We start from the raw sequence: 14,176 nt of genomic DNA, 5'->3' as shown, positions 1-14,176 counted from the left end.
AAGCACTGTAGTGGAAACGCTGCCACACTACAGGCCTGACTAACTGAAAATAAACCTGCTGTGGTTTCTTCCACCTTTAAAGCTGCTACGCGTCGGCTGCTAAACATCTTTTCCTTTTCTCCTGCAGGCACTAGTGACTGGATGTAGCATTATTGTCACGGCATGGACCCCCCCATATCTTGGTCCAGATGCAACGCTCAAAGGCAAGGAAAGCAATTGACCAGTTTACCAAGGGGAACATCGCAGTTGGCTTTTAGTGCACGCTTTTCCCAACAGTATAAATATAGTTCTCGTTCTCAAGACCCACACCCACCACTTCCAAATGCTTAGCTGACCTTTGTCAGTTTCTCAGAACAAATGGGTTTATTTTTCAGTCCTTGCCCCAGAGGGTATCTGCCTTATCTCAAACCTTCTGGCGGAAGCTGAAGATGTCCAAGGAACAGGACAGACAGAGTGGATCAAATGGCTTCCTTTTGTCTTGCCTCATTTTAACCACATGCATCAACTGAGAATGCAATTTAAAAAGATTTTACTGGAGTGAAACTTAGGTTTTTACTAGAAATCGTACTACTTTTGTCCTTTATTAGGAGGGAAATTCACTTCAAATAATCAACTATTTCTGAAATAATGGCAAATGAAAAATATCAAAGTCGAGTTTACTGTCACATTGTACATGTGTGCACAGGTGCAATGAAAAACTTATTTGCAGCAGCATCACAGGCACATAGCATCATATAAGTAGCATTCACAAGAAAAACATAAATTAAACATAAATTATACACAACTTTTTACAAGAAAGAACACAATTAGAATGAAAAAAAACAAAGTACACTCAAAGTCCATTTTAGTGCAAAGTGATCAAATTGGTCTTGGTGTTACTATACTGCAGTGATTAGGGTTGTACCGGTTGGTTCAAGAACCGAATGGTTGAAGGGAAGTAGCTGTTCTTGAACCTGGTGGTGTGGGACTTCAGCCTTCTGTATCTCTTGCCCGATGGTAGCTGGGAGAAGATGGCATGGCCTGGATGGTGGGGATCTTTGGTGATGGATGTTGCCTTCTTGAGGCAGTGCCTCCTGTAGATACGACCCATGGTGGGAGCAATGTGCCCGTGATGTATTGGGCAGAGTCCACTACTCTCTGCAGCTTCTTGCGATCCTGGGTACAGCAGTTGCCGTACCAAGCCGTGATACATTCAGATAGGATGCTTTCTATGGTGCATCGGTAAAAGTTGGTGAGAGTCAAAGGGGACAAACCAAATTTCTTTAGCCTCCTGAGGAAGTAGCATTGGTGAGCTTCCTTGGCTGTGGCATCTACGTGATTTGACCAGGACAGGCTGTTGGTGATGTTCACTCCCAGGAACTTGAAGCTCTCAACCCTCTCAACTTCAGCACCATTGATGTAAACAGGTGCATGTACACCGCCCCCTTTCCTGAAGTCAATCACCAGCTCTTTTGTTTTGTTGACATTGAGGGAAAGGTTGTTGTCATGACACCATTCCACTAAGCTCTCTATCTCCTTCCTGTACTCCGACTCATTGCTGTTTGAGATACGGCCTACAATGGTGGTATCATCTGCAAACTTGTAGATGGAGTTAGAGCAGAATCTGGCCACACAGTCATTTACTCTGCGGGACTGCTGCCAATCCTGGAGTCTAACCACCTACTCCTGATATTCAATGGCATACCTACTGCCGAGTTCCTGATCTTCAGCAAACTTGAGGTCATCACTGAACAGGAACTGTACTCAACTAAATCAGTCACAGAATCTGAGGCTGCAAGAACAGTTCAGTGTGCTGTAGCAAATGCCTCACCTCCTGACCCTCCACACTTTCAACCATCGACGAGGCGCAAGGGTGTGCAAATGATCTCCATTTGCCTGGATGAGTGCCGCTCCAATACAAGAAGTTCAACACAATCTAGGACAAGATAGTTTAATCGATTGGCACCCGATCCAACAACCTGAACGTTCATTCCCTTCACCATCACCAGACCATGTCTGGAGTCTGTGCCTCCAACAAAATGTACAGCAGTTACTTGACTGTGTACATTATTGACAGCATTTTCCAAATCAACACCCCCTTCCACCTAGAATGACAAAAAGGGGGCTCACAGGGATGCACCACCTGCAGTTCCTCTTCAGGTCAAACAGCATCCTAATATGAAAATAATTTGCCATTCCTTTATTGTTGCCAGAATGAAAGTCCAGCAAGAGTACTGGGGGAGTTCCTTCACCAGAAGTGCTGCAGTGTTTCAGGAAGTGGGGGGGGGGGATGGCGGTCATCACTGCTCTCTCAATGAGAATTAAGCTTGACCAACAAATGCTGCCCTTCCCAATGACACCCATATCTTGTGAACGGAAAACTCTCGGTTTACATTACACACACTGTACTCACTGCAGCCTCTGGCAGGTTACAAAACAGTTATTTTTGGGAGTCTTCCAGATTATGTTCACTTTAGGCAATGGTGCACGTGGGTTCCTTGTTATTGCCAACATGTCCCAATCCCCACTCACCTCCACCACACGGAGCATTGACCCTCATCTTCAATTGTAGAGCTTAAATATTTTTTTTAAATCAGACAGTTAGTTAACAAGGTGATCGAAAAGGTTATGTATACACAAATGTAGTTTCACAATGTAGGTTATGAACCTGACTGAATGGAAACCTAATGCTCTTGACAAAATCACTTGGCTTCACATTTGTTGAACTGGGTCCCGCTCTCACGCAGCCTTAACCCAAATGCATATTACAGTGTGAAAATAGTTTAGTGACACAGTAACAACAAAACAGCTTTGTGGTACATGGCTTTGATTCCCCAGTCCATAAAGTATGTGGAAATCTGTAAGTGAAGGCAAATAATTTCCCTGAAATACACCTGGTGGTCCCATGTAAGCACAACATCTTGGCCTTCAAAGCCCAGCGAAAAGAAAACGGGCTTACATTGACACCTTCAATCCCTCAGACAGGAAGGCAGTCCAGCATTGCCACTGGATGAGAGAGCAAAGATGGTTGTTCCCAAAAAGACAGCCAATGTGAGTCATTCAAATACATTCGACTTTCACGGATATGCCAAGAATATACAATCTGGGGATGCATCTGAACATTCTACTTCATCATGGAAACAGGCTCTTTGGCTCACCGTGTCCGTGCCAACCATTAAGTACCAAGTACCATCAAGTTTTGAGGAAGGCTCCTTGACCGAAAACGTTAGCTGTTTTCCTTCCCACAGATGCAGCCTGACGTGCTGAGTATTTTCTGATTTTATTTTAGATTTCCAGCACCTGCAGTTATTTTTGACTTTCAAATACCCATTTATACTAACGCCATTTACCAGCACTTGATCCATAGCCTCCTAAGCCTTGGCAAATCACGATTTTGTTAATTGTTGTGAGTGTACCTGCCTCTGCCACCGTCTCAGGCAGTGTGTTCCAGATTCCAACCACCCTTTGGGAGAAAAAAATTCTTCCTCAGATCCTCATCTAACCTCTTATGCCTGACCCTAAACCTATGCCCTCTGGTCTTAGACACCTCTGCCTCAGGGAAAAGTTTCTAAACCATCCACCCTATCTATGTCTCCCATAATGTTGACCCTCTCCCCTCAGCCTTCTCTGCTCCAAGGAAAACAAACCCAGCCTATCCAGTATCTCCTCATAACTGAAATGCTCCATCCTAGGCAACATCCTGGTGAATCTTCTCTGCACCCTCTCCAGTCCAGTCAGGACCTTCCAAAAGTGTGGTGACCAGAACTGCACACAATATTCCAGATAACCAAAGTTTTACCACAACCTCCTTGCTCATATATTCTGTACCCCAACTAATGAAGGCAAGCATCTGGTCTGTCTTCTTCACCGCCTCATCTACCTGTGCTACAACCTTCACGGATCTTTAGGTCAGTACACTGAGGTCCTTTTGTTCCTCAACACACCCGAGCACCCTACCACATGGAATATATCCTATCTTTATTAGATATACCAAATGCATCATGTCACATGTATCAGGACTAAATTACATCTGCCATTGCCCTGTCCAACTTCCTAGCTTTTCAATATCATTCTGCAGCCAAGACTACTCTCAATCACGAGTTCTCAATATCAGCTCTGTAGGCATATTGTTCTATTGTGGACCTGTGCTCCTTACAGAAACAGAACAAAGCTCCCACTTCATTTCTTCTTGGTGAAACCTGGATATTGAAGCACATGGTTGTCCTATGAGCAATGTATCAGTGTTCTAGTCACACCTCCTGTGAGTACACAGTTAAGCAAACTTAGGCCAAATCAGTACTTCAAATCCCAGTGAGGATCTCAGTCACATTGCTTAAGCTAAAAACAAAATAAAATTGATCTGATCACCATCTGCCCCCAACCTTCCCCCACCCCAATCAGAATTCCAGCCTAACATCCCTGTCCAGTTTCAGGTTCATGTCCATGAAACATCTGACCTGCAGTTCAACTTCATCCCGTTAATACACAAACACGCGGGCCATCCAGGGAAAGCCTGGACTGTCTCAAAATAGGGCAGCTATGTACACCATCTTATCCTACACCACAATTACTAATCGCCCAGGACAGGCAATAATGATATCCATTTTAACACCTTTTCAAGCTTACCAAGATAGTGAATTTGCCACTTAGCAGCTCAGATCTAAGAGGTTCTTCATGAGGTTTCAACTTGACAATCCCTTCTCTCAACCTTGTATCCTGAAAAGAAACCAGAAATATTTCATTTATTTCAAAAAATGGTGAGATGTCCAGAAGGTATTCATCCTCTCTACCCCAGCAATTAAATGAATGCGATGAAAGGTATATATTTGCAACTTAAGAGTATTTTCTCTGATGAAATGCATTCTGTTCTGCCACAGCTCTGGAGGACATCTCCACACACTTGGAGATGTCCCCATCAATTTAACATGTTGGGTTTTTGGATTCAAAAATACGAATTACTTAAGAAGTGTGGACCAGATCATTGTGTCAAGATACTCCTCGTTATGGGGATAATCTAGAATCATTGAAAAGGAAGATTGAGCTACAGGAGATTGCAATGGTGTATCACCAAACAAAAAGCTACAATTCATATTTAATCCTACTTTTGAACAATATTGTGTTAGCGCTAAGGTAGAAAGACCCTTTTTGCCTCCTCCTTTCAGATGAACAGGCAGTTCCTCCATGATAACTACCTTTAACAGGTCAACACGAGCTTCTGAATGAACAACCACAAGCACTACCCCTTAGTTATCGGGCTCTTTCCCGCTTCCTTACATCCTCTACTTGAAGATGAACAAGTGGAGCCCGAGTTCCCTAACTCTGCAAGGGAACAAAAGAAGAATATGCTGGCAGTAGAAATCCAGACTTCAAAACAGAAAACTCTAGAAATAACTGATAAATCAATATTTGTAAAATAAAATGGTAATACAGGATTAGAACCAAATTGTCAGTGGTGCCGTTTCTCTCCACAGGTGTTGGATTACTCTTATGTAAATCCGGCAATTTCCAATAAGTGAACAAATGCAGTGCATGTGCACTCTGGGATCAGATGTATTAGCTGTGCCATAGCAAGACCCGTTAAGGCCATACTGCAATCAAGGTTGTCTTGGGTTTGGTTAGAAGCTCTCTGAGACTAGTCAAAAAGCTGTAGCTTCAAGGTACACTCCGGAGACAAGCACAGAAATCCAGCTGACTAACGAGTGCAGTCCTGAGGGAGTGCTGTATCATGGGAGGTGCTGTCCATTATCTGAGGCTTTCGACCAGGAACACTAGCTACATCCTTGGCTGGTCATTCCAGCCATTCCCCCAGCCCACCAGGGACCAGCTCTGGCTATTCCTGCCCCATACCAGGGAGTACTTCTGACCAATTCTGGTTCCAATGCAACAAAAGGAAATGAAAAAGTGCATTTCGCTTTTATCTCGCTTGGACATTGAAGCACAGAATGCAGTACAACGATCCTTGCCAATTTCTGAAACAAATAATTCTTGTCCTCCAATTTAACACCAGGATCAGCTGGATTGTGTGAACCCTACCGAGATGTTAAATTATGGCTGTTTGGAGGTCGTAAGGATGAGCTTATGTCTTTCAATGTACAAAAAATGCTGGAGGAACTCAGCAGGTCAGGCAGCATCTATGGAAGGAAATATACAGTCGATGTATCGGGTCAGGACTGATGAAGGGTCTCAACCCGAAACGTCGGCTGTTTACTTCCCTCCATAGATGCTGCCTGACCTGCTGAGTTCCTCCAGCATTTTGTATGTGTTGCTCCAGATTCCCGCATCTGCAGAATCTCTTGTGTCTCAGCCTACATCTTTCACACAGTTCAATTTAAGAATTCAATTTATCTGCCAAACACTCCACTTATGAGGTATTAAAACTGTATGTTAGGCAATGAACAACCTGGTAACTTGGGCAAACTTTGTTCATGTAACTATTCACTCTGTTTCTCTCTTCACAAATGACCTGCAAAATATTTGTCATATATTCTGTCTTTATTTCAAGCTTCCAGCGTCTTTTGCTTTTGTACACATGATATTACTTTTAAAACATTTTGAAAATTCACTATTATAACAGTGGTCAGTTCTCCTGTAGTAATTCACATCTGTTCACTCTATGGAGCAACATACTCAAACTTGCAACTCTGCCTCACTGGCTTCAAAGGCAAGACAGTGAAACGATTACTTTGAATACTTATTTACAATTCAAGGTTGGCAGTAGAGCACTTTGTCAACCAAGTTATGTCAAAGCAGCTCTGATTAAGTGACAAGTCGATGCAAAGTCTCATTGAAGAGCCTGCACAGTAAAAACAGCACAGCCCTTAAGCAGCATTTGGCAAGGGGAAGGGATGAGTCAAGCTTGCCTTAAGCGACGTAGTTTGTAGGAGTGCATCAGTACACAGATATACTCTGGCTGAGTCAAACAAGTTTCCAAGGAGAGAGTGGAGAATTGTTCATAGAAATTCAATAGATGAGGATTCTGCTTAATTATGCCTAATCAGAACCCAGGACAAGGGCTGGCATGGTTTCACTTATACTGTTCCCAATACTGACTTGGCAGCTATGGCTTTGGTTGCTTTTAATAGCTAGCACAGACTGTGGCAACGTGGTCCAGCTTGTGCAGGACTAAGTTTTTATTCAAGGCAAAGGGAGGGAAGAAGGCAATATCAACAGCTGTGGGAAAGAATTCTTCCTCTGCACATGGCTTATGTATTACTGTGTGGGATCTTAATTTTTGGATATCATCCAAGTGGACTTTAGGCAATTTGCCTTCATCTACTGCTTGATCTCCCAAGAGGAGCTGTAAACAGAGGAGCACACATGTGCGCACAAAAAAAAGCACTCACTTTTCCTGACTAGGTAAGTGAACTTGAATATACAGTGAATGTAAAATTTTCTCCCTAGCATCACACCGAATATATTGAAAATAGGTTATCTCGAAATCTATAGAAACATTACCCTTCCCCTTGCCTCATTGCTCACCGCAACCCCCATAATTTGTAGTGTTGGAAACTATTAAAACAGAGAGAAGCATATGCAAAAAATACAAATGTTGTCGACTGGAAGGTTGTAATTTCAACATGCAATACAAGTGTATGTTTTTTGTGAATTTATTCTGCTCTTTTTGAAATGGCCATTATATTAATTCTGGCTAATATTTTAATATCATTTTAAAAAAGTTCAAGGGATGAGGCCACTATTTAAAATGTTTAAGTCTGGCTGAATGAAACACCCATTAACTTGGGTTTTATAAGTGCAAAAGCTGCAGCGGGAACAAATGAGGGAAGGAGTCTCACAGCTTTGAGAACAAAGCCAAGAATGAAACCAGGCCACATCCATATTTTGACAGACAGAACAAGCAGGAATAAAGAAACTCTTCAGAAGGCTGGGTGACTGTATCCAGTAAGCCACTTGAAATGAGATACAGGAAGGTCACAGGTTCTGAATTAATTGATCTGAAATGTTATAATTTCCTTCAATGACCAGAGGCTGGGAAGTGAGTAACCGGTTCCTTTTAATAGGCATTTACAAGTGCTTGCTAGATATGGTTTTGAGGATGATGAGTGGTAACAAAACTGAGCTCAAGTTTTCTCACATCTCGAACAATCTCTCAAGGCACACATTAACCCAGCAGTCACAGGTTAACTAGAACACATGGAAGTATGATACCAAAGAAAGCAGGCAATGCCTCCAGGAAACAGCATCAAAATAAGCATTTTACTGAATTCAATGTATCAAAAAGTTTGAGATATTATTGGGAGTGAACCAAAAGCATAACTAGAGTTATGTCTCCAAATTTCCATTCCCCTTTCTATCAAACTACTGATCTTAGCAGAGTTAGCAGACAGGGTGTAGAGGAACTGAACATAGGCAATGTGCTTTCTAATGGTTAGTTCTGGAGAAGAATCAAGGTAATGGGCATAAAATTACAGCTACATCAACAACATGCATTATAACTCTTTAGCACATTGAAAACATACCAAGGTGCTTCACAGAGCATTATCAAACAAAATTTCATACCGAAACACACAAGGCACATAACCAGAAGCTTGGGTGGCGCAGTGGAACAGTTAGTTGAGCAGATGGTTCACAGCTCCAGCAACCTGGGTTCAGTCCTTACCTCCAGTGCTGTCTGTGTGGAGTTTGCCTGTTTCTCTGTGACTGCATAAGTTCTCTAGTTTCCCCCCACATCACAAAGATGTGTGGGTTGGTATGTTAGTTGGTCACTGAATATTGCCCCAGTGTAGGTGGGTAGTAGAATTGATGAGAAATGTGGGGAGAGTGGGTTACAGGGAAAATTAATGGGAGAATGGGATTGTTCAGTGAGCTAGCATACACTCGATGGGATAAATGGCTTCTTCTTAATTTGTAAGGAAATATGATCAAAGTGATATCTTTAAGGTGTGTTTTAGAAGAAAAAGAAGTAGAGAGGCAGTGAGATTTAGTGAGGAAATTCCAGAGTTTAGGACCTTGGCAATGGATGTCACAGCCACCAAAGGTGAAGTGGTTGAGAGGCCAGAACTGGAGGAACACAAATATCTTTTGTAGGCCTGAAGAAAATTAGAAACTATTGATTGAGATGGGGGCAAGGCCATGGAGAGATTTGAAAATGAGGATGAAGTCCTTTAAAAATCTACACATTACTTAACCTAGAGTCAACACAGGCCACCTTGTACATGGGCAATTAATGGTTCAAGTTAGAAGAAAGCTAGGCTTTGAATGACCAAATGTACAATCAAAGTCAAAATTGAGTTTATTGTCAGATGCACAAGTGCAATGAGAAACTTATTTGCAGCAGCAACACAGGCACATAGCATCATATAAGCAGCATTCACAAGAAAAACATAAATTATACTCAATTTTTTTTTACAAGAAAGGACACAATTAGAACAAAAAAAAAACAAAGTCCATTTTAGTGCAAAGTGATCATAGTGTTGCTATACTGAGGTAGTGGTTAGACTTGTGCCAAGAAGGTTAGAATGAGGGAGGCTGCCCTATGCTGGAATAGTCAAGTCAAGAGGGAACAGAGACATATTGAAGTGTTTCAGCTGATGAGCAGAGGAAGGGGCTGATCAGTGAAGTCACAGAGGTAGAAATATGTGGTCCTAAATGACAGTGCCAGTGTGATCCAAAACCTGTCCAGTGTTAAATACTGAGAATAGCCTAGCTCCTTGGTAAGGAGAGCTGGAGCATTCAAATGATATCAGCAAGCATTTCTTCATTAAAAAGCAAATTAGAAATCTGATTTCTCTTCCCCCAAACTTTAGAAATAGCCCCTCATGCCTGTTCTGCCATTCAATGTCATGGCTAGTCTTTTACCTCAGTGCCACTTTCCTGCACTAACTCCACATCCCTTGATTTCCTCTTTTGATCTCCACAGCCCACTTGTATAGAGAATTTCAAAGACTCCCTGCCATCTGGGTGAAGACATTTCTTCTCACCTCAGTCCTGAATGGCTGACCCCTTATTTTGAGACTGTGATCCCTGGTTCTAGACAACCATTCTAGATAACATTAACCCCGTGTTTTCTCTGCTAAACTTCTTGTGAATTCTGTATGTTTCAATGAGATCACTTTCCATTCTTCGGAACTCTAGATAGCAGCGTTTCATTCTGCATAATCTCTCCTCACACGACATATCCCAAGAACCAGTCAGGTGAACCTTCATTGCTTTTCCTCGATTGCAGTTATATCCTTGCTTAGATAGAGAGGCCAGATTGTACACAATATTTCATATGTGGTGTCACCAGGGGTTTATATAATTGGAGCAAGACACTTCTAGTCTTGTACTCAAATCCTCTCACAATAAAGACCACAAGCCTTCCAAAGTGCTCATGCAATCTGCATATAAATTTTCAGATAGATCCCTCTGAATACCAACACCTTTCCTTCCTCAACTAAAAAAAATGCCACCTTCCTATTTTTCTTTCAAAGTGGATGACCTCACACTTTTCCATATTACGTTCCATCTAATATATACTTGCCTATTCAATTGGTCTGTCTATATACCCCTCAAGTCTCTCTACATCCACTTTACAGGCAACATTGGCACCCAGATTGATCCAAATTACTGATGTAGACTGTGACAACCTGTGGCCCCACCACTAGTCCCTCCAACATCCCACTGGTCACAGTCCCCAACTCTAGTAACAAATCTTCAGTCTGTGTGATCTAATTTTAGTTAATAATTTCTTCTGGGGCACCTCATTGAAGGACTTCTAAAAGTCCAAATACACCATTTTCACCTTTACCAATTCCACTACTTACGGTCTCAAAAACTTCAACGTATTATCAAATATGACTTCCTTTTCACAAACCTACACCAGCTCTGCACATTCCTTCCAAGTGCACTCTCCTACTTCCTTAATCATAAATTCCGGCATTTTCCCTAATACGACTGCCACTGTTGAAGATATATCTATAATAAATTTCAAAATTGTGTTTGACAAAATGTTTGTTATTTAATGGTATTACTTGACAAGGAACTAAGGCAGGTATAATGTGATATGTGGGGGAATTAACTCAATCAGTTGAAAGGCTTACTCCTACACTTATACAAGATTCACTGAAAATCTGAAAGAGGCACTTAGCCCACAAAAGGGGAAAAAAATTAAATTGTTCATTTAAAAATAACTCCTGTCAATCAGGAAAGAAACCTGAAATGCTTCTCCACAATCACCCTGGCTTTATTTTCAAGAGTTGTTTAAGATCAAAGTAGCAATGACTTCAATGGTGTGCTGATTGAGCAAAATGACTTGCATCGGATCTTTTTGATGTCCCTTCCACGAATTACCTCTAAGCGTAGCCACTGTTGTACAGAGGGGTACAGGGAGAGAAAGGGCATGACATACTATTATATCAGCGGCTTTGGACTGCTGGGTTTTAACCCTTCAAATGTAACAATGCTTGTGACACTTTCACATTCATTCAAATATTATTATTTTAAATAAGACGAACAGAGGAAATCCAAAAAGAAGTTAGTTGTCTTGACTTTATAATATTTATTTTTCAAAGGGAATTTGTATTAATGTCAAAAATTGAATAGAGTTCATTCTACTCCCCCCGTGTCAGGGTTCAAGGACTTTTGCTCCCATTATCAGCTGTTGCCTTTTGAACAAATGTGCTGGATATTTATTTGTAAGATAGCAACTAGATGATGACGATGGAGTGTGGCACATGATGCACAAACAAACTACAACAGAAAAACAAAGTGAAAATGACTGCAAGGTACCACTTCCCTACCCTGGGTGAATTGAAGGAAAATGATCTACAAAGCAAAATCTGCTACTGAGTGCTTCTCCCAAGTACTGCTCAACACCACACACATCCATATCACTCCCCCTAGTACGTATACATACTCCAACATGCACAGACAAATATTAATACCCAGCTTACCCGGTATGAGTGAAAGAGCTCAATGGCACGGTATACGTCAAATTTTCTGGCCATGAGGAATTTGACAGCAGCATTCCAGGAAAGAGGAGAGATGCCATGTTGGGTTGTCCACTTGTTGATCTCCTCCAGGAAGTGCTTGGTGGCCTGAAAGACAGACAAGTAATTCCTTTCAAAGTTTTGTGGGGGTATATTAAAAAAGTTCATATGACTTAAAATGAGTTACCAAAGCCAAATTAAGCTCCACTGCTCAGTTTCTAACAAAGTGAATGCAGACAAGGACTTGGAAACATTATACGAATGATACTTGAAACTGCTGAGCGGCAAGGATGGTGAAAACAACAGTTCCTTGCACTGGGAGTTGGCACCTATTTCTTCTCTAAGGAACCACGTACTAAGCTACACATGGGCGTCATTCCACTCACATAAGTACACAGTGATTAGACAAAGCCCAGGAGCTGGTCAGAAAAGCAAAAAACCCTCAACAATTGACAGTTAATGTAAAATGATGTAATATTCAACTGAGGAAGTCTGGGAAATGTTCAAATTTACAAATTATTAAAGTTTCACACAAGGTCTATAAAACAAAAGGAGCGTGTGGAAGGGAGAAAGCAGTTGTCACAGCTCACAGTAGAAGTGATGCCGATCAGCTAAGCAATGGCTGGAGACAGACACAAGATGTCAGTTTCTCAAAAGGCGGCCACAGTGGCTATCAGTATGTCCACAACAAGCATTTGGAGAACTACCATTAACCTCATCTCGTTTTTACCCACAGAGGGAGCAGTTATGACTGTGGGATCAACACCCCCGCTCCCTAACTACGTTGCACAGATATAGCATCGGTTGTATTGACCATCCCTCATCTGCCCCCACTGGGAGCCATGCCTTCAATTGTCCAAGCTCTGAAATTCTCTCACCTGTCCACTTCTCTTTGCTCCTTAAACATGAGCCTTAAAATTTACTGCAGCCGAACTTTTGGCTGATTTGCCTTGGTGTCAAAGTTTGCTTTATAATGTTCCAGAGAAACAATTTGGGATATTTTTGCTACTTTACAAGGTGCTACATGAATGCAAGTTGCTATGGTCAGGCTGCACTTCCTAAATTCTACATGAAATAGCTGTAGCAATGTTGATGTCACAAAAACATTAGATGGGCATTGCATCGTGCAGGAGTTCCCAAATAAATTCACGTTTCTGGGGACACAAGACTGCAGGTGCTGCAATCTGCAAGATGCTAGTGTAACTCAGCGGGTCAGGCAGTTGATGTTTCAGGACAGGGGGTGACATTCCAGTTCTGGAACATATTGAGGAGTGGAAAAACCTGTGTGTGACTTCTGTTAACATGGGAAAGCCATTGTACGCCAGCTACCACACAGGCTTGACTGAGGTCATGTTCCAGTAGAACAGGAGTTCAGGACCACAAGGGATCCAGTCTAGATGAAGGGTCCATTTCCCTCCATTGATGCTGCCTGACTTGCTGAGTTCCTCCAGCATTTTATTTGTTGCTCATGCTTTTGGACATATTAGAAATGCATATTTCAGTAAATCAAGCACTCACACCTTTCACTCTTACCATTACAAACTTAAAGGAAAACAGGACAAAAAAACGATGCAAGATTCATCAATGATCACTTGATTACCAGCACCTATAAACAGCAATTTGCATTTTAGCAGTCATTCAGAACAATCGCAGCAACCTGTTGAACGTGGAAACATCCAAAGAGGCTGCAGAAGAGGACTTTCAGACAACAAGCCATTTTTGGGCAGACAACCAAACAGACAAGCTTTGGGTTGTAAAGAACTTTGACTCTCACTGGAAAAGAAATTGTAAACCAACAGAGCACACCGCTGAAGTATTCTCTGCCATAAAGCTTCTGATTTTAAAAATTAAACCCCATTTCAAGACTACTGAAGATTCTAGCTTGCAAAAGCAACCTGAAGTGTACAACTTATTGGAAGATGAGCGAAGATGTATTAGAGAAGTGCACACACACAAGTAACTTTTCACAAAATCAGACGTTTACCTTGTAATTTCCCACATCAGATCCATAACCCCAATCTTAACGCTTACACTGCTTCCCCCACGTTGGACCATTTCCAAACCGATCTATACACGTCTCCACCTACATGCCTCTGCTCAACCTCCTCATTCCCAGCAAGGGAATGACTGAGACTGAGAACTCAGTTTTGAACTGCAAACAGAAACCCACACCTTACTAGTACAAGGCATGGGGATTTTTAAAAAATTATTTGCTTTCAGGATGTGGGCAGCACAAGGCAAAGTTGATTTCATTGCCCTGAGATGGGGCA

General features: G+C 41.8%; 1 protein-coding gene across 1 annotated transcript in view; it reads right to left on the bottom strand.

Moving 5' to 3' along the window:
- Positions 1 to 14,176, bottom strand: part of ptpn9a (protein tyrosine phosphatase non-receptor type 9a) — a 151,715-nt gene that overhangs the window by 99,774 nt on the left and 37,765 nt on the right. Inside the window, exons 2-3 of the mRNA XM_052042463.1 lie at positions 11,871 to 12,014; positions 4,606 to 4,695 (exon numbers count right to left, since the gene is read on the bottom strand). Of these exons, the coding sequence (XP_051898423.1) occupies positions 4,606 to 4,695; positions 11,871 to 12,014 (234 nt within the window). The remainder of the gene's footprint in view (positions 1 to 4,605; positions 4,696 to 11,870; positions 12,015 to 14,176) is intronic.

The sequence above is a fragment of the Pristis pectinata genome, chromosome 32, assembly GCF_009764475.1.
Source record: "Pristis pectinata isolate sPriPec2 chromosome 32, sPriPec2.1.pri, whole genome shotgun sequence".
NCBI lineage: Eukaryota > Metazoa > Chordata > Chondrichthyes > Rhinopristiformes > Pristidae > Pristis > Pristis pectinata.
The sequence above is the reverse complement of the archived record's forward strand: the minus strand, read 5'-3'. Positions and strand labels throughout refer to the sequence as shown.